Consider the following 21,626-nt stretch of genomic DNA (forward strand, 5'->3'; position numbering starts at 1 on the left):
CTTTTTGGCACCATCTCAGCGCTCTTTTTCAATAAAATTATCATTGCCTTCCAAATTTTTTTTTTGGAATGGAGGGTTCAAGCCCATGTCTCAGTAGTAGAGAAAGAGCATTTCAACATAGAGGTCATGGATTCAAGCCCATATTACCTATCAAAAACAATATAATGAATGAACACCAACCAAAAAGAGCAATCCACCGAATGAACGAGTTCTGTCCAAAATAGTTTAATTAGACAGCATGATTAACTAAAAATAACTAGAGAAACAAGAACACATACACTTATTTCACAACAGAGAAGCAGAAATACATTACCGTAGTATGCTTCTCAATTTCATACTGTGGGCCCCTGTATTCCTCCAAGAGGGTTTGTGATTGATTCTCGGTTAAGTTCATCGCCCTGACACAAGATGTAATTTGCAGGACCTAAATATACGTCCTTGATTTTTCAAGAAGAAAAGAGCTCAACAAGAGAGGCACTAAACTGACATTTCTGCTCGACCTGGAGTGGGCCAGACAGTCTACCCAGCAAAGAAGTTAGATCACTAAAAACCAGTTTGGTATAGCATTGAACCATCTGGTCAACCGGCCCAACAACAGCCCAGGCAGTTCGTCTTGTCAGATCAACAACTTTTAACTGTCTGATTGGCTGCTGAAAGTGGAATTTGCAAGAAGTGCGCACACACCCCAATTGTACAGCTAGAATTTTCCAATGGGCTACATTTTTGGGGAAGGAACAGTTCACAAAAGAGCCCACCATACGAAAAGCATGGATCAGCAGAAGCAAGCCAGAGATTTAAGTCTATGTGCCAAGCAAAACAAAATCATTTGGCTCGACCAATCCAAACATTGTATATGTTTCCTCCAATGGGAAAAATAAAGGCAATGATTAAGGAAATTGACATTCACCACTTGGTTCTCTGCAACTGCTTGTCGCCTGGAATTTCTTTCAAATCCACGACAAAATTGCGGTAACCATAATCGGAATCAACCCCAGCCACCGATTTTGAAGTCAACAGCTTGATCTTATCACTCTTCCAGGCTTTCTGGAAATCCTCGAAACTCATCTTCGGCAATTCCTGCAAATTATGATCAAATTCTTCCTCTTCTGATAAACGCACCCTGAAAACCCTCCTCCGGAACATAAAGCTTCCCCTTAAACTCTCTAAGGATATCCTTCAAATACACCGGATCAGACGGTACCCCTGTCTGACCCCCGACCACATCTCCCTTCCTCTTAATTCCCCATATATCAGACAATTTCTTTGCAAGCTGAAAGATTCCACTGTCAGCAGCCTGGTTGAGATTCTCCTTCTCTCTGAGAGTGTAGAACCGGCTCCCGACGAGATAGCGTGGCTCGACCTCGCTAGGGTTTTCCCTCAGAACCCTAGATACGAAATCGTCGTGCGAGTCAGATTTCGGGACCGGATCGGAAGCGGAGTCACGTGGAAAGGTGCCAAGAGATCGAGAACGGTGAGATCCTTTTCGGAGGTTTGGATTGAAATTGAAGCGTTTTGAGGGTTTGTGAAGGGGAATTGAGGGGAGATTGTGGATTGGAGGACGGTGATGGGGAGTGTTGTATGAGAGAAGGATGTCAGTGGCGTTCATCCCGAGGAATTTAGAATGCGATTTTTGGAATTAGGGTTTTGAAAGCATTTCTAGGGTTTTATGGAGGGGAAGAGATTGGGAGAGGAGAGGAGAGGAGATACAGAGATCGGAGCATAGATGTTTTATCCGGAATTGGGGTTTAGGCGGGGTTTTGTTTGCAGATGAAGGGGGATGGGGAAAGCCAGTCCGTGCGGGTAGGATAAGAACCCTACTCGCAGGCACAGGTGCCAGCGTGGCACCGGGGAGCGAGTTGTGGCAGGGCTGTACATCGAGTCGAGGTGGGCCAAGCTCGGCCTGACACGTCCATGCTATACTCGAGCTCGCCCTCGAGCACAACGTTGAAACTTGGCTTGTTTGCAAAAGCCTTTGAGTCCAGTTCGAGTTGAGCCGGCGGTTCAAGTTGAGTCGAGTTTATCTCAACAGGGTAAGGGAAAGAAAAAGAGGGAATGGGAATAGGTAAGATCAAGTAAAATTTTTTAATAAAAACTTTTAAGTTTTAACTTTTTTTTTTAAAAACTTATATATATATATATATATATATATATATATAATTAAAATATATTACTCAAGCTGAGTTGAGCTTCAGGCTCGAGTCAAGTAAAATTAATATACACTATGGTTGAACTTGCCTGAACTCAACTCAAGTTTTAGTAAACAAGCTTGACTCGCCTTGAGTTAACCTTTCAAGCCGAGTCAATCCAAGCTGAGTTGAGCCGAGTCAAGCGAGCTTTTCGAACTAGCTTAACTCGTGTACAACCCTAGTTGTGAGACGTTCATCGGGTGGACAGATCTGGCCCAAGTATGAAATAACAGCTAGTTCAGTAGGCGTGCGATCAATGTGGATCGTTGCTCGACTTTTGAACCTTTGCTGCCTCCGTATGCGTGTGAAGCCAACGTACGAGCGTGCATCGGCTTATTTGGGAGGCTGCAAATTCGGTGGATCCCTGAACGTGGGGCCCACCTTGATACATATACCTTGCATCCACTCTGTCCATCCGTTTTGAAAAATTATTTTATGACATGAATACAAAAATAAAGCAGATAAAAATTTCAGGTGGATCACACCACAGGAAACAGTGGTGATCAACAATTAAAAACTTATTGTGAGCCGCAATAGTTTTGGATCAAGTTGATATTTGTGTGATCCCTTCATGCACGTCTTTGTGACCTTATCAACAGGTTGGATGGTAAATAAAAATTCTGGTGGCCCCAAAGAAGTTTTTAATGGTGAGTATTTAATCACTAATTTCTGTGGTGTGGTCCACCTTATATTCGGATCTGCTTCATTTTTTGGTATCACTGCCAAAATTGAGGTGTTAACACAGATGGATGGCATGGATCTAAATAATATAGATCAAGGGGGGCTCCACAGGAATCCATTGAAGCCGTGCCCATCTGGGATTGGGAAGATGGAAGGTGAGAGCCCATGTGATGATTGATGAACCCCAGTGATCTAAGACATCAACGGGAATGTAGCACTGGTTGCCCAGACCGTGATTATAATCCAACTCGCGGCAATTTACCTTAAGCCGTAGCAAGCTCGGTAGAGGAAATATATAACGTTCAATAGCAAGTTGCTGGCCCACCGTTTAGGGATCCACGCTGTTCATTTGGTGGGGCTATGGTAGGGAGATGCAAAAAGGCCTATCTCTTTAGATGATTATAACATTCCAATTCACTATTAAATGTGGACCAGCGTCCATGATCTTCCATTCGTGGCCCCCCAATATGCTGGATACGTTCATCTTGTGAGGGAAAAGATGTTGCGGACAGATCCACCTCGTTACGGGCCCACTAACGAGATTGATTAGATTTACCGCCTGTGGTCCCAACAGATCTAATCCTGACTTTGCATTAGACGTGGATCAGGTGGTGCTGCCCACACCACCCCAGGAGACTGTGGTGATGGGTTGGAGACTGTAGACCACCTTGATGAATGTGTTTTATATCACCCATCCGTTTTTGTCACCTTTTTTTGAAGGCATGAACACAAAAAATAGAGTAGAATCTACTCAGAAAATATTAGTGCTTGAACTCTCAATGTTAAAAACTTCCTGGACGTATAAAAGTAATATTTATATTTTTCCTCCATCTAAACCGCGGTGTCATTATCAATAGGTTATGTCAAATAAATATTATGGAAAATAAACATTACCATAGGCCTTAAGAAAATTTGAATGATGGGTATTATTATATCCACCTTTTCTCGTGGTATATCTACTTCTGCTGGAAAATGCTGGAAAATGAATTAGAAAAATGTATGAACGATGTGGGTATAAAACACATACATCATGGTAAGCCTATCACAGCTGCGGTTTGTGTGGGCAACCCCACCTAATCTGCATAAGGGTGCACTGGGTTAAGCTCGAGTTCTATTGTAAGTTCTTAGGGTGCATTCGGTTGCGCCAAATACAGTATGGAAATATTCTTTTCTACTTTAGGTCATGTTTGGTTACATCAAATATCAGCACCCAGTGGCAACCTTAGCCATTTGGTTTTCATGGTTAGGATAGTCCTATAAAAGTGTTTCTTTAAAACCATAGATGATCCATCAATCACGACGGTTGAACGATCATCATGATAGGAATGTTATTGGTTGGTTCTAAAAATCATGCAATTGAGACGATTGTAACCATCCGTTCAAGGGCATAAGGAAAAATTAAAAAATTAAATTTTAAGAAAATAAATTATTTTTTTTTTTCAATGACAATCAAGATCAAGTGGACTAAAAACAGTCCAATCATCATCTTGAAACCACTATTCAGTAGACTCCACCCAACCAATCCATGACCCGTCAAAAACATGCATATGCACGACTTGGCTGGGACCCGGAATAACCGATGCCCTGACTGTGGGGGACCCACCTGGATGTATGTGTTGTATATCTAAGCGTTCCATCCATTCTACCAACTAATTTCATGGCATAAGCCTAAGAATAAGAGAGGTACAAATCTCAGGTGCACCACACCACGCCAGGGCCTTAGGATTTCCCAATTTTAAATTCCACCGTATTTTTTAAGCCAATCAGCATGTAACAAATAATGATGAAAAGTGGGCCCATAGTTCAATAATCGCAGGCCTTCAATTGTTGAATCTATGCTGGGAAACAATAGACAGAGATGGCCTGAATTAAGCCAAACACAAGTTGAAAAAGAAAAATAAATAAATAAAACTCATGCGTATAAAAATATTGGCCATTTGTTGTATAAACTTGAAAAAAAAACTGAGATATGGTCAAAGACAAGTTTGCACACGAACCAATGTTTTGAAACCGAGACTTTATAAGCCGGCCAGCCACTTTGGATCAGAACAAGTTGCCAATCTAGACCAGGTGCGTAATAAGAACTGGTTCTGTAATTGGACCGCCTAATTCACAATTCACATGGGGTTTTAGAGGTTGTTGGAACAATTTTATCTTGTTTCTATTGGTGTGGCACATCTAAGTTTTCTATCAAGCTGATACATATGTTCATGTAACACAAGAGTCCTTACCTGATGGATGGAGTGGATCTTACATATTGAGTGGTGGGCTCCACAGAGCTTCGGCCTACACCCACCTTCTATAACAAATGTTGTGGACAACTCCGGTCCAAAAATAGGTGGACCACTCCTTGTTTTGAAACAAGCATGGACTTTGGTGTACAGCACTGCCTGTACAGAACATCCGTGCAAAAGTGGGCCACACAATAAAAATCCCCTCAGGTGAAAATCTCACTAATCGACTCGTTTGGTGAGCCACGCACGTGCACCGGCTTAGGTCAACGTCTGTCCACTGCTTTAGATGAAGTAGCTCAACTGACATCGTAGCGCGGTTCGTATTTTATATTTTTCAGGGTTGGGGTCTTCTGCACGAGTGGCACATGGAGTTGAGCGGGAGATAAAGATTCGTACCTGAGCTGTCATGTATCATCACAAGAATCGAGTTCGGAACAGCTCAGATTAACCTGTTGCAATTTCGAGTGGCCCACTGCAACTAAGACATCTGTGACTTAAAATGATGTGTTGATTGATAGGGAGAGATCACCAACAACCCATAGCCATTTACGCGCAGGCAGATGACCATATTTCTTCCAGGAACTACAAGATCGAGCGTCTGTTCAGCCCTCAGCAAATAGTTCATGTGGGGCCCACCCAGTGACCAGGGCCAGACCATACGATGGCCCCACAATGGATGGGAGATACCCAAAATCATCATATGGTTTGCGCAGGAGATATTAGGACCCGTTCCTGTTGCAAAATATTGATTTTATAAATATATATTTTAAAATAAAAAATAATATATATATATATATATATATAAGTGTTTGAAAAATACTTTTTTGTAGGTTTTTGGGAATAGTCCCATGTTGGAAAAAACAGAGAAGAAAAAGTGGTTTAAATGAAAGTGTTGGAGTACTATAATATTTGCTTACCTAGTCCGTTGACCATGGGACTTGGGTGTTCTCGTGCATCGCGCTCAGCTCGGGCTTGGGCATAGGCTCGGTGCAAGGGCGTGGGCATGTAAAGCAGTGTGGCTGTAGAGGCGCTAGTGTTGCACTTTGCACTTTGCACGTCGCTGTGGGACTAAGTGGCTAAGGCGGATGACTGGATGAAGGGGAGACTAGAGGACTAAATGAGAGTCCTCCAGTATATATAGAGAACTGAAAAAAGAGCTATTGCAGCAGCTCTGTAACAGCTGTGCCATTAGTACAGGGTCCAGCAATAATTGCTGCATGGCTAGCCCAACAGCTAGAAAATGGCTACCCGTTGTCTCACAATAGTCAGCATGCAGCAGGTTAATGGCCCATGCACAACAGTCAGAAAATGGCCATAAAACGGCTAGTTTTCTCCAACAGCTAGAAAACGGTTATGAGATTTAATTCCCTGAAGCATAACCCCCAGTCACAATAGCCTATAAAAGGAGGGTCTGGATGGGTTTTCAAACAATCTCTCAACCTACTCCAGCAGACCCATACGAACTGAAATAGCCCACTACTCCTCTCTTATACTCCAGTGATTCCAGTAAGACAATAAAGATTAAATATTTGCTTGAAGAACAGACCAACAGTGTGGTCTAGAACGGTTCAACTGAACCAGTGGCTGAAGAACTGACCAAGTGCAGTGGTCTAAATCAAATATTCTTCTCTCTCTTTTCTTTTGGAATTTTTTCTTTTGTATTTCTACCAGATTGTGTAATAGAGTTCCAATAGGTGGGCCTTCGTGTTTGTTGAACGCAGACCCACACCAGGCTTACATATCCTAGAAGTGGTTTGCCTGTAACCTATCAGCATACTCAATTCACTTGAGTAGGGGCAAATAACACTTTAAGGACAGTGTTTCAGATGTGCTTCAGCCTGTCCTTAGTTTTGATCATCGTGATTTTTCGATTTCCATATTATACAGAAATTAATTAATCTGTATAATATTCAACAATCTTAAAGTGTTATTTGATGGAAGCCGTTAATGTTTCATCCATCAAGTTGATGAATCAGGACTTGATACGTTTCGATCAGTTCGATGGAACCAATTTTATGAGATGACAAGACAAGCTGAAATTTCTTCTGACGGTGCTGAAAATCTATTACATTTTAAATCCAAATCTGCAAGCACTACTTGAAGCATCCGACACAGACACACCTGAACAGGAGGCTGCCCGCACCAAACGAGCCGAAGACGAACTCTTGTGTTGAGGACACATTCTGAACGCACTCTGCGACCGACTGTACGATCTATACGAATAGACATCATCAGCAAAGGAGATCTGGACCGCTCTGGAGTTCAAATACAAGGCCAAAGAAGAAGGTACCAACAAATTCCTCATCGCCAAGTATTTTTACTTCAACATGGTAGATAACAAACCGTTGCTGCCCCAAATCCAAGAACTATAGCTAATAGTTAACAAAATCAAAGCAATTAAAATTGATCTTCCTAAATCATTCCAAGTCGGGGCTATAATCGTCAAATTGTCACCGATGTGGAAAGACTATAGAAAGAAGTTGCTGCATAAAACTAATGACTACACACTGGAACAAATCCAGAAATATCTCAAAATTGAGAAAGAATCCCGTAACCGCGACAGAAAAAATGATAACGGGAATGCCTCGTCCAAGGTATATGTAGTAGAGAACACTAATAACAAGAATCTCGAGAAGAACGATTCCCTGAAACCCAATAAAGGAAAATTCAAGAAAAATGCCCAAAAGAAGAACGGAAAGTTCAAAGGCCCATGCCATGTCTGTGGAAAAATCGGGCACTATACTCGAGTATGCCGATATCGCAAATCTAAAAAAGAGGCAAATGCAGTAGAAGAATGTGATATTGTGGCAATGATCACTGAGGTGAATATCATCCAAGACAAAGTTTCAGGTTAGTGGTATGATACTGTCGCTACAGTACATGTGTGTTACGACAAATCAGCTTTCAAAACCTATGAGGAATTGACCGATGGTCAAGAAGTCCAAATGGGTAATGAAGTCCGATCGAAGGTCATCGGCAAAGGAATTGTCGAATTGATATTCACCTCTGGGAAGAAAGTGATTCTGACTAATGTACTACTCGTCCCAAACATGAGGCGAAACTTAGTTTTTGTGGATCTTCTAGGTAAACCAGGTATAAGGGTGGTGTACGAGTCAGGTAAACTGATTCTGTCAAAAAATGAGAATTTTGTCAGAAAGGGATATGCTTGTAATGGAATGGTCAAGTTTTCTCTAAATGAAAGTAGCACTTCTACGTATATGGTTGAATCCGTTGGACTATGGCATGATAGACTAGCCCATATAGGGTATAGTACTTAGAAGTTCATACCTAAGAATGGTTTAATCTCATACACAGATAATGAAACCAATAAATGTGAAGTGTGCACACCATCCAAAATGACGAAGAAACCTTTTCCAAGTGTTGAAAGATCGTCTCAAGTATTGGATCTTGTGCACAGTGATATCTGTGAGTTAAACGACATTCTTACTCGTGGAGGTAAACGGTACTTCATAACCTTTATAGATGATTATTCTAAATATGTATATGTTTATCTGTTAAAGAGCAAAGATGAAGCATTGAAAATGTTTAAAATATATAAAGCAGAAGTAGAGAATCAACTAAATAAGAAAATAAAAAATTCTCCGTAGCGATAGAGGAGGAGAATACTTCTCAAATGAATTCGATAACTTCTGTGAAGAACATGGACTGATACATCAATGTACAGCACCATACATACCTTATCAAAATGGAATAGCTGAAAGGAAGAATAAAACATTAGTAGAAATGGTCAACTTAATGTTGATAAGAGCAAAGTTGTCACTAAGTCTATGGAGTGAGACACTCCTTGCAGCATGTCATATTCTAAACAGAACTTCGTCTAAAAAATATAAAATATCTCCATATGAAACATGAAAAAGTGAAAAACCTAACATAGGATATCTAAAAGTGTGGAGGTGTCTTGCATATTGCAAAACCCCTGATCCAAAAAGAACTAAGGACCAAGAGCTATTAAGTGCGCCTTCGTAGGGTATGCACATCATAGTAAAGCTTATAAACTACTAGACATAGAGTCTAATACAATAATAGAATCAAGAGACGTTGAGTTATTTGAGAACTCACTATCCTTGGAGTCAAAGGATAATGAAATCCAAACTCCTAATAGAGAACTAGATAGCACAGCTCCACAGATAATGAAAGCTCTTGTTGAAACTCGTAAGAGTCAAAGGACGAGAATAGAGAAGAGTCTAAGAGATAACTACATAGACTCACAACGCATTATTTTCCATATTGTAGAAGGAGATAGAGAAAATGTTATAAGAAAAATACCTATAGTGATGACTATAGAAGATGATCCTAAAACATATAAAGGGGCTGTATCCTCTAGAGACTTAGCTTTCTGGAAAGAATCTATAAACGATGAAATGGAATCCATACTGTCAAATCAAACATGGGAACTAGTAAACTTACCTCCAGGTTCTAGACCCATAGGTTGTAAGTGGGTATTTAAGAAGAAATATCACACTGATGGGACTATCCAAACCTTTAAAGCTCGACTAGTAGCTAAGGATTTTAGACAAAAAGAATAGATAAATTACTTTGACACATACTCACCTGTAACTAAAATAACATCCATTAGGATATTATTTGCGCTAGCTTCTATACATCATCTTTACATCCATGAAATGGATGTAAAGACTGCATTCCTGAATGGTGACCTCAATGAGGAGGTATACATGGAACAACCTAAAGGTTTTATTCTACTAGGAAATGAAAACAAAGTATTTAGATTAGTCAAATCTTTGTATGGATTAAAACTAGCATTAAAACAATGGCATGAGAAGTTTGATTCTAAAATATTATCTCATGGTTTTATGCATAGTGTAGCTGACAAATGCATATATTCTAAAGTAGATGGTAGTAGTATCGTTATTATTTGTCTGTATGTTGATGACAGGTTAATAATAAGTAATAAAATGGAAAGTATGACTGAAACAAAGAGGTTTCTATCTTCCATATTTAAAATTAAGGGTCTTTGACAAGTTGATACCATCCTAGGCATCAAAGTTAAAAAATATTGTGGGGGTTATGCTTTATGTCAATTTCATTATATTGAGAAAATACTAAACAAGTTTAACCATCTGAATATAAAGGAAGCAAAAACCCCATTTGATCCAAGTATCAAACTAAAAGAAAATACTGAAAAAACAGTTACACAATTAAAATATGTAAGTGTTATAGGGAGTCTTATGTATGCTATGCAATACACTAGACCTGATATCGCATATGCTATGAGTAAACTTAGTAGGTTTACTAGTAACCCCAGTACTGAACACTGGAATGCAATCAGTAAAGTCCTTGGTTACTTAAAAGCAACCAAAGACTTATGCCTATTTTATTCAGAGTTTCCTGCCGTATTGGAAAGATATACCGATACGAGTTGGATATCAAGTGTAGGGGACAACAAGTATATTACAGGGTAGGTATTCACCCTAGGAGGTGCAGCTGTATCTTGGGGATCCAAAAAAACAGACTTGCATAACACACTCGATTATGGAGTCTGAATTCATAGCCCTGGCTGCAACAGACAAAGAGGCTGAGTGGCTAAGGGATCTTCTATTAGAAATCTCTTTCTGTGTAAAGCCTATATCGGTTGTGTCACTACATTGTGATAGTGAAGCCACATTAGCTAGAGTCTATAGCGGCACTTATAATGGTAAGTTTAGACATATCAGTCTTCGACATGATTATGTTAGAGAATTGATTCAAGATGGAATCATTGTTAGTTCCTATGTGAAATCAAGCAATAACCTGACAGACCCTTTTACTAAACCTCTACCGAGAGAGGTAGTAAATGCTACATCTAGAGGGATGAGGTTGAAACTCTTCAACCAAAGCTCCACCAATGATGGTAACCCAACATAAAATTAGAAAATCTCTAATTTTGGGTTCAATGGGTAAGAACAAGTCATTAATATATGGAAAGTTTTTCAACACTAAATTATACAACCTCATCCATAATAGAGTGTTGAGCGTTACGAAAGAGGGTTAAGTTTTAGAACTCTTAATGAAATTCAGTCTATAGGACAAGTGTCTTATAGTAACGGAAACACTGTAAGAATTTCACCTATATGAACATAGAGATTGTGCCGTCTCTCATGAGAGTTAGGAGTTTCTCTCGAGATCGTTCACGAAATAGGATAAGTACATGGTCATTAATTGTGCTAAGCAAGATTGTCGGAATTCTAACAAACACATAGCGAATACATTATGGTTTCTCCAACTCTGTTATCTAGGAATAACTGGTTCAACACTACGACTACCAGTCATTTCGACAGAGTTTTGAGATACTTACACTTAGGAAAGATTAAAATCGAAAGATATCTTTCTTTATGCATATAATCTGATTATTCTGGCAGAAATGTTTAACCGAGAAAATATTTTTTTTAAAAAAAATCAAGTGGGGGATTGTTGCAAAATATTGATTTTATAAATATATATTTTAAAATAAAAAAATAATATATATATATATATAAGTGTTTGAAAAACACCTTTTTGTGGTTTTTAGGAATAACTCACATTGAAAAAGGCAGAGAAGAAAAGGTAGTTTAAATGAAAGTGTTGGAGTACTATAATATTTGCTTACCTAGTATGTTGACCATGGGACTTGCGTGTTCGCGCGCGCTTGCGCTCGGTTTCGGTCACGGTTACAGTCAGGGGCTCGGTGCGAGGGCGTGGGCATGGGCATGTGAGGTAGTGTGGCTGTAGAGGCGCTAGTGGCGCACTTTGCACTTCGCACGTCCGCATCATGTCGCAGAGGGTCGCTCCTTCGCAACCTTGAGCGAACCGAAGCGAGACATGTGCGACTAAGTGTCTAAGGCAAATAGCTGGATGAAGGGGAGACTAGAGGACTGAATGAGAGTCCTCCAGTATATATAGAGAGCTGAAAAAAGAGTTGTTGCAGCAGATGTGCAACAGCTGTGTCATTAGTACAGGGTCCAGCAGTAACTGTTGCATAGCTAGCCCAACAGCTAGAAAATGGCTAGATGCTGTCTCACAATAGTCAGCATGCAGCAGGTTAATGGCCCATGCACAACAGTTAGAAAACGGCCATAAAATGGCTAGTTAAAAACGGTTATGGGATTTAATTCCCTGAAACCCCCAGCCATAATAGCCTATAAAAAGAGGGCCTGGATGGGTTTCCAAATAATTTCTCAACCCACTCCAGTAGACCCATATGAACTGAGATAGCCCACTTCTCCTCTCCTATACTCCAGTGATTCCAGCAAGACACCAAGGATTAAATCTTTGCTTGAAGAACAGACCAACAGTGTGGTCTAAAACAGTTCAACTGAACCAGTGGCTGAAGAACTGACCAAGTGCAGTGATCTAAATCAAATATTCTTCTTCTCTCTTTTCTTTTGGGATTTTTTCTTTTGTATTTCTACAAGATTGTGTAATAAAGTTCTATTTAGTGGGCTTTCGTGTTTGCTGAACGCAGACCCACACCAGGCTCATCGTATCCTAGAAGTGGTTTGCCTGTAACCTATCAGCATACTCAATTCACTTGAATAGGGGCAAATAACACTTTACGGACAGCGTTTCAAACGTGCTTCAGCCTGTCCTTAGTTTTGATCATAGTGATTTTTCGATTTCCATATTATACAGAAATTATATTAATCTGTATAATATCCAACAGTTTCCAGGTGAGGCCCACTAGATCAATGACTAGCTGTTGAAAGGTGAGCCCCACTAGTACCATTTATGGTTTGAAAAAGGATAACTACCATGACCGTTTTTTAGATTCTCTTTGATGTCCACCCATCAGAAGGATGGGATCATCTGATCCATGAGTATTTTGAACCACTTGCTGATGGATGGCCTGAAATGATAAATCACCCTTCCACGTGGACTGCATAGGGACTTCTTTCTTTTATTTTGCCGTCGCTCTCTGTGACCATGACTGAAATATCTTTCCTTATTCTAAGACAGGAATCTTCTACAGCACCTGTTTTTTGAGGCATGTCAAACACCCAAGATCTTTATGGCGCACCCTGTTGTAAATGTCGCATCCACTTCGTCCATCGTGTATTCCTTCTAATTTTCACTGTACATCCTAAATATTATCCATATTCAAAACTAAGGTGGGCCATATCACAAGAAACAATGCAAAGTCACGCTTAAAACTTATGAGTACACGCATAGTGGCCCTCTGAATCTTATATCAGTCTGAGTTTTCCATTTTCTGTTCATCCTGGTGAGGGAATCTGATGAATGGTCTGGATGGAAAATAAATACAATGGTGGGCCCCACACACAATTGTTGGTGTCTCCTTGCCATTATTCCCTGTGGTGTAGCTCAAGTGAATTGTATAAGGGGGCATTTTGTTTACTCCATGACTCGACGTCGTGGGGCGCACCTGATGGACCGAGTGGGTGTGAAACAAACAACAAGGTGAGTGGGCCCACGGAGCTCTGGTGTTCTCTTATCGCGTAAAACAGGTGTTGCAGAGGATTCCATCTGTTCTTATACATCTCTAATTGCCTCTAATTGCACTTTATGTTAAAGAAACGTTTTACCCAAGTCATCTTTATGCTAGGATCAGTCCATCCTCCTTTCCTCAAAGAGTGATGGTGATGTTTCCTACTTCCGGAAGCCGATTCCGGCCGTGATGTATGCGTTTTACATCCAAGTTGTCCATCTGTTTTGCCCCCTCATTTCAGAGCAGAAGCCCAAAAATGAAGCAGATCCAAAGGTTAAGTGGACCACATCATAGGAAATAGTATAGATGCCGAGGCTAAAAAATGAAGCAGATCCAAAGGTTAAGTGGACCACATTACAGGAAAAAGTATAGACGCAAAAGCTCAAAAATGAAGCAGAACCAAAGCTTAAGGAGACAACATTAAAATAGTATCGACACTCGTTGTTGAAACCTTCCTAGCAGGGATGTCAATGGGCCATGCTCGGACCAGCAAAATCTAAATTTTGATAGGGTCATCCCAGAACAATTCAAAATCTGGGCTAAAGCCAACTAGGGGTGTACATCGAGTCAAACCAGTTGAGCTGGCCTCAGCTTGAACTCGGCTCGGCCACTGGCGGACCTCAGCTCGAACTCGGCTCAGCTTAGTCCTCGAGCTTGACTCGCCAACCCAGCTCGGTTCGATGAAAAGCTCGGGCCAGCTCGGGCCGAGTTTAAGCCAAGATCGAGCCGAGTTCGCCATTGAGGCATTTCCGCAAACACCTGAACTGCAATTTCAAAATCCCACCGTTTTTCAAACAGAAGCAATGATTTTACAGGTATTTTGTCAAATACCTTCTAAGTAACATAAAAATCAAGAAAAACAAAGAAAAAAATGGTATTTGTTTCATGTACATACTTTCCTTGCCACCAGTCGCATTTCGTTGAGTCATTTTTATCAAACAGTTGGTGAGCAACATCAAGGCAAAGTAATCGATTCAAGGTGGATTCGATCCGAGTCGAGTCGAAGTGGGGCCTGCTCGAACTTAGCTTCGAACCAAGTCAAATCAAGCCTTTTCGAGTCGAGTCGAGCGAGCTAGCTCGGTTTGTGTACACCCCTAAAGCCAACACCAAGCCTGACCTGTTGACAACCCTAGTTCCTTAGGCCACCGTGATGTTTATTTGCCATTCAACGATCGTTTGTCAATATGAATTTAGTGTAATCAGAGGTAAGAATGAGAAGTAGTATGTTTAGAATGCTGTATACCACCACTGTCTATACCACCGATTCATGTATTTTGAAATGTTGTGGCGGAGCTGTGATTTCAAGCCTGGTTACAACTCTCTAAGTTGCTATGAAAATCAATTTCAATTTGACTTTAAGAATTAGTAGGTCATGCCATAATGTTTAAGTGAAATCTACTTAGATCATCAAGTGTGTCACTCTATTTTATCCACAAGGCCTAAACATCAGTCCAATCCTTGATTCAAATGGTCCATATGAAGGGAAACAACTCGAGAGAGTGACACCCACCCTTGATTTTTCATGGCCCACCATGATGAATATATGAAATCCACTCCAACCATTAAATGTTAGACTAATATTTAGGCCTTGGAATAAAAAATGAGGCCCATCTATGATTTAGGTGGGCCACATGAAAGTAAATAGTTTGGAGGGTGATCATTATTGTTTCCCTTTATATGGTCATTTAAATTACAGACTGGGCTGATTTTTGGATCTTGCATTAGAATGAAGTAATGCAAACGAGGTGATGCACCTAGTGATCGGGGTGGATTTTACATTAACAATACGATAGGTCATGTATGAGAAATTTAAAATGTGCATGTGGTTTACATGGTGAGTATGTGCATTACAATGGCCTAAATTTGACTTAAAAATTCAGTGGGTCATGCGATATTATTCAAGTAAAAACTGTCCCAATCACCAAGTGAGTCATCCCATTTTAGCCATAGGGTGTAAAAATCAGCCCGGTCCATGATTCAAGTGGCCCACGCAAATGGAAATAGTTGTGAGAGGAATGCCCTAAATACTGTTTTTCAATCATATAGTCCACCTAAATCATGGTCTAGGTTGATTTTGTATGGCCTATGGCTGAAATGGAATGACCCACCTGATCAATAGGGTGAATTTCACAAGAACATCACAGTTGACTGCTTATAATAATAAGTCATAGAATTCATCTCAACCATGTGGGGACAAGTTTTTTATTCACATAGATTCTAGCTGCGGCCGCCATATGCAATTGTTGATTCCAATTCATATATATCCTACAATGACTATGATTTAGATCCCAATTCATACCAAATACATGCTACAAAATGACCAATAATGTTACACACACGATTAGATGGAGGTGAAACACAAATATATATTAGCTTGATCTCAAACTTTTATAGTCCTTAATCAAATTTTAATGGTGGCCATTCACTTAGGACGGTTTCCTATAGTGTAGTCCACTTGAGCTTTGGATTTACCTTATTTTAAACCTAAGGTCTTGAAATGAGCTACCAAAACAAATAGATGATGTGTGTAAAAATGCATCACAGTGGACTCCATTGTGCCTGCCGCTAGGGATATCCCATGTGGAGGGTCACATGGCAATCCACTTCCATGGCTTTCATGCTCCTACACACGCGTCAAATGTAACATGTGTGAGATTAACATGCGTGAGATCTAAGTTGTCCAAAATCGAAGCAGACTATGTAGTAAATACATTATAGCATGGTGAGTAGACTCTTGGGGCCCATCATGATGTATGTGTCATTGTCAATGCCATCCATCCATCTTTCCAACTCATTTTAGGGCATAAACACCAAATTGAAGTACATTTAAAGCTTAAGTAGACCACATTAGTGGGAATAATGTGTCCACCATTGAAACTTTCCTAGGCCCCATAATGTTGTTTAGTTATTGTCAATCTCAACAAGGGAAAAACACAATTATTATCTTCATCAAAAACTTCTTCGGCTAAAGAAGTTTTCAGCAACAAGCATCCGTTCCCATTGCTTCCTATGGTGCAATAGACTTAAGCTTTGGATACACTTTAATTTTATGCTCATACTTGAGATGAGTTGGGAAAACAGATGGATGGAGTGGATAAAACCCATACACCATGGTGGGCCTCACAGAGTTTAGTCAATACACTGGAGCATGGTTAGTGACTCGCCACACAATTCACATCCATCATTATCACGCTCAAAAAATTCGAGCACAAGGTATGCATCCTCAGTAACACTCTACCATAATTGAAATTTCTTTCAGAAAAGGCCCTATAATCGACAATGCAATATACAAATGCGATATATGATGTATGATTTCATCATTTCATAAACACTTATATTATCTCATAATGTAAGCATATGATTCTATTATTTTTACAGAAATTAAATGTGATGACGTGAATTAGAATGTGACACAGTTAAATAAATCAACAATAGTTATATTAAAACATTAATCGATTAATTACATAAACGATTCCATTTTAATTTCTATGAATGTGAGACATGTTGGGTTATTTACCCGTGTCTAATAGTAGAGATTCCACAAGATGTACGATTGATTTGTATCAAGAAATCCTAGCAACTTATATCTACAATATCATTATTGATCCTATTATTTCATAGTAGAGTCTACTTTAGATGAAACACCTTACGTGATCTCACTATCCGAATGCTTGATACGAAGGGTTATGATTAATTTAGATTTGGATTTAAAAATTAAACAACAAATGATTTATCAAATTAATATGTTTCATCAATTTCAATCAATTGATTATATAATTAAGAATTTTATTTAATTAAGGGTTTAAGGTCCATCTAACTACAATGGACGGATATATGCTCGTTACTGACCCCTCATTTGTTAATAATCAAATAAGGCTCATAGATTGTTAATTTGAACAATTTATTTATTTATTTATATCCAAATTTTGAAATTAAATAGCAAATTATTGATCATATTAGTGTGGTCTATCAATTTTGATTGATTAGATTAGACAATTGAAAATTTTGATATAGTTTGATTCAAATAATAAATTATTTAAACCAATTTGAACTGACCAATTTCACAAATTCAAAAGTTTCAATATGATTCGAAAATTAGTAATAGATATATCATACTATAATTGTGGTGGCCCATCGGATGATTAGATCATCCAAAATCTTGAGATCATGGCATATTTTGCTTCTAAAAATTAGATGGATGGTGTGTATCTAGCCACACGTATACCGGTGGCTCATATCAACTCTCGATGCCAAGTGATACCATCACTTACACAAAAAATATTAGCTTTCTTTATTGAACACTTCAAAACCTGACAACACAATAATCATATAACTGATCTGGCACATTCATTGCATTGACCAAATAACTAAATTATAATTTTACAAAAAACTGATAATAACTCATATATCTTAAAAATATAAATCTATCATCATTCATATAGAGCAATTCTTTGTGCTGAAACTAAACTATTTATGCAAAGAATTGATAATCTCCATTCAAGTGTATATGATGACCAAAAGGCTAATCCGAACTGTTCGTCGTACCCGTCTAGTCATATATTACATTAAGATTATTAAAAATTATAAAGATATCAAATTAAAATTGCTTTTCCATGAATCTTCCCTCCCAATTGTACATATGGTGTTTTTTGATTAATATTTAAGTTGGAGTGCAACACATTTCTTAACTCATTGTGAAGTTAAGAGATACGGAGAAAGAGTTAGAAAGAAAAATAAAAGGAATTAAGAATACAAATAAGACAAGAGATTAAAATTAAATAACATATCAATGATTAAATTTGGAGAAGAGAGAGATGAGCTATGAAATATCTCTCCCGGATTCAAATTATTTTTTTCACACATGTTACAATCACTCCCTTCGACAAGAAGATAATATAATGATCTCACGGATGATTTATGTTTTATGCAATCGACCCGCTGTCTTTATTTTCTTTCTCACTGTCCATATTTGGTCGTTAGACAATTTCCACCGTTGCATCACAGGTCAGTGATTAGACGACTGAAAGTAAATTGTATTTATGTATTTTAAATCACTTGGCGCTCACATAAAGGGAGTGGATTCGGTCAGGCCAGGGTAACACAGGCAGGACCATGATGTAATGTCATTTCATTGGTCAGATGAGTAAAGCCGAGACAGATTTTTGAAAGCTAGTGGACCTCACCCCACCAAAGATATCATGCGTTAATGAAGTGCAGCTGTATCACGGCTGTGGAACTTAATGTTACCCTATTCTGACTGAATCCACTCCCCCACAGAGAAAATCAAGATGAAAGGCCGAAGAAATCGCCCTGCCACGTGTGCCGCAGAGATAGTCTGTATCAGGTTACCTCCCTTTCTAATCAAACGGCAAACAATTCTTCTCAAAATGAGAAATGATGGTACACAACGTTGTATGCTAACTAGCAATCTGTAAGAGATCCATTCACTCATCGGGTGGGGCCTACATTGGACATGCCACGGCCAGGATCACGTTTATAAGAAAAATGGACGGTTTAAAAATGATCATTGGTCTACGTCAATGTAAATGTGCTGGTCGCTTGATGACCGGAACTGATATGAGCTTTTGGCCTAAGGTATCTTCACGGCAGGTCCCAATGAATGGATTTGGCACGAAAAAGGAAAGCTCACCCATCAAAGCAGACCACACGTGTAAATGAAGACCGCTGGTTATTTTCTCTAACTGCTCAATCAGAGCCGTCCATGTGGTATCTATCATGTACGGCCGATGTTAAAAAAATCAAATCAGACCTCACGTAGATGGACGGTCCCGATTGATACCTAACTACGGGTTTGCCTGTCCTAGCTTGGCAAGGCAGGGCTCCAAGGGCCCCACCTTGATGTATATGTTTTATCCATACCGTCCATCCATTTTGGATCTAAGTTAATGTTTGATCCAGGTCTATGTAACCTTATGAACAGGTTTGATTGCAAATAAACATCATGAGAAGGTTTCAACGGTGGGCTTCATTGTCAACACTGCTTCCAGTGGTGTGGTCCATTCAAGCTTGAATCTGTCTCATTTTTAGGTATAAAATCTAAAATGATATGAAAAAATGGATGGACGGTGTGGATAAAACCCATATCTCACGGTCGGCCCGTCAGCGCCCTGCATGTGCTGAGCTCGTGACAGGCGTGGGTAGCACCCAATCCGTATCCGTAGAGAGATGGCTGTACCGTATTCCGGCTGTACCAGGCTCTACAGCGTTTGATTTCTCATGTCTGAAATGATCAGCATCTGTCTTCACGTCAGTACCATAAACTCAACGTACTACACACATTTTTACTGACAATGTATGATATATTAGAAAATCCTATCCGTGAAAAATGTGGGCCCAAGCATGAGGATCACCATCCTTGAAATAAGGCTGACAAAATATACGATTAGGATAAAATCATGTGTGGGATCAGATCATAGGCCATTTATTTATTTTCATGATGTAGCATACCAAATATTTGGATCATCATCAATTTGTATCTGAGAAGATTTAGTAAACAGCCAAACCGTTTTCACAGTTCAGATTTCCAAAGACTTTACACATTGGCAGGGAATAGAGGTCCAGTACTTTAGGAATATAGTACTAGAGGCGGTATGTGATCATTTCTCATGTCTAAATTCCGTCCTTCTATGTTTCGTAGATTTACAAAGTTGCCATCTCCTCACATCAGATTCCTCAACCGAGTTCGTTTTGCCTACGTCGCTACTCAGGTTCCACACGCCAGCATACGGAGCTCCAGTGGAGCAAACATGCTGGATAGGCCGATGATTTTAACCGTCCATATTATCCTTACTATCTTAAATAAGCTATTATGTCGAATAATGCTTCTTTTATCATGTTAAAATTTTATTTACTGAGTTCTAGTTGATCCATTGAAAAATTACTTTTCGATGTTTTAAAATCATCTACATAAATTCATTACAAAAATCATTATTTCAATGTAAATTTCTCTAAAATTATATTAAATAATAGAATAAATAATGTGGACAGTTCCGATCATCTAAATACGCCATCATGTGGGCCCCAATTAGGCGACACATTATCAGTTATTAAGTCGCGAGGGAGGAAAAACAAACTCTTCTATCGCCATCTAAAATCCGTTGGACATCGCTCCATTTCATCATTGAAGAAAACAAGGGAATTACTTGTATACTCTGGCTGAGTTTGACGCTTCATACGCAGGCACTTATAAATGGTACAACTGATATATACTTAACCCATATTAAACCAAAAAACATTACGGAATCCACTATCGTTCAGTCACAATCTAAAAAACAAATTGGTTGAAAAATGCAACCTATGATTGCTGGACACTTGTTTTTTAAAATAAGACTTTATATATATATATATATATATAAACTGTCTATTAAATCTCTTACAATCCAATAGTCACATACCTAAACAAGAGTGAAGTTTGGTCAATGATACATGTAAACTGATTCAAATAAGTTAGATGGTTTATTTTGAATTACTTACATTCTACGTATGCAGTATCTTTGAAATTTGTAGCTGCCTGCGTATCATCTATCACACTTTGCCGGAGTATCGACGTATTTCTCAAAAATAAAAGAACCGCGTCAGGTTCCTACGAGGTTACTTTCTCAAATCGAGAGGCACGTGGGTGGAACTTTCATGAGATCCACCACGTCCTTCAGATACACTGCCTAGTTTTAACCGTTGAAAAGAAAAGTAATGATAATACAACATTCAGATAGGCTATACCGTACGAAAATTTTGCTATTGAACGCCCACCATCAGGTTTGTGTAGGGCCTATCGGAGTGTTTATATGCCATCCAATCCATTCATCTGATGTAACTCATCAGAATGAAATAAATACTCAAAAATCAAAAGTATTCGAATACTTAGGCGGGGCATACATACCACATGAATTTCGAGGTTTTAGGATTTTTCTTTCTGGGTGGCCCATATGAATTTTGAAACATTATGATTTTTGGGATCAAAAATAAAAAATGGATGATGTACTCGATAGACGGTTTGGATTTCATTGAGGTTAAATTGTGTCTCCCACGTCAGTGAAAGTAACCCTGGTAGTTATCTGACGCGAG

The 21,626-nt window shown here is 39.1% G+C and overlaps 1 protein-coding gene across 1 annotated transcript; it reads right to left on the minus strand.

Moving 5' to 3' along the window:
* Positions 1–1,382, minus strand: LOC131241202 (probable inactive ATP-dependent zinc metalloprotease FTSHI 1, chloroplastic). The gene is made up of 4 exons (XM_058239928.1): positions 908–1,382; positions 314–398; positions 148–211; positions 1–47 (listed from the first exon to the last, which is right to left on the minus strand). Exons 1-4 carry the CDS (start codon positions 1,141–1,143, stop codon positions 16–18), a joined length of 417 nt encoding a protein of 138 aa, XP_058095911.1. The 5' UTR covers positions 1,144–1,382; the 3' UTR covers positions 1–15.
* Between the last annotated feature and the right edge of the window lie 20,244 nt (positions 1,383–21,626).

The sequence above is a fragment of the Magnolia sinica genome, chromosome 3 (assembly GCF_029962835.1).
Source record: "Magnolia sinica isolate HGM2019 chromosome 3, MsV1, whole genome shotgun sequence".
In the NCBI taxonomy this organism is placed as follows: domain Eukaryota; kingdom Viridiplantae; phylum Streptophyta; class Magnoliopsida; order Magnoliales; family Magnoliaceae; genus Magnolia; species Magnolia sinica.

Bases quoted from the DNA above. Each gene is read 5' to 3' on its own strand.
- LOC131241202 (XM_058239928.1), bottom strand. From the start codon at position 1,143: ATGTTCCGGAGGAGGGTTTTCAGGGTGCGTTTATCAGAAGAGGAAGAA. The intron at 212-313 runs GTAATGTATTTC...TATTTTGGACAG, and splicing joins AAATTGAGAAGCATACTACG to AACTCGTTCATTCGGTGGAT. The intron at 48-147 runs GTAATATGGGCT...AAAATTTGGAAG, and splicing joins CATTATATTGTTTTTGATAG to GCAATGATAATTTTATTGAA.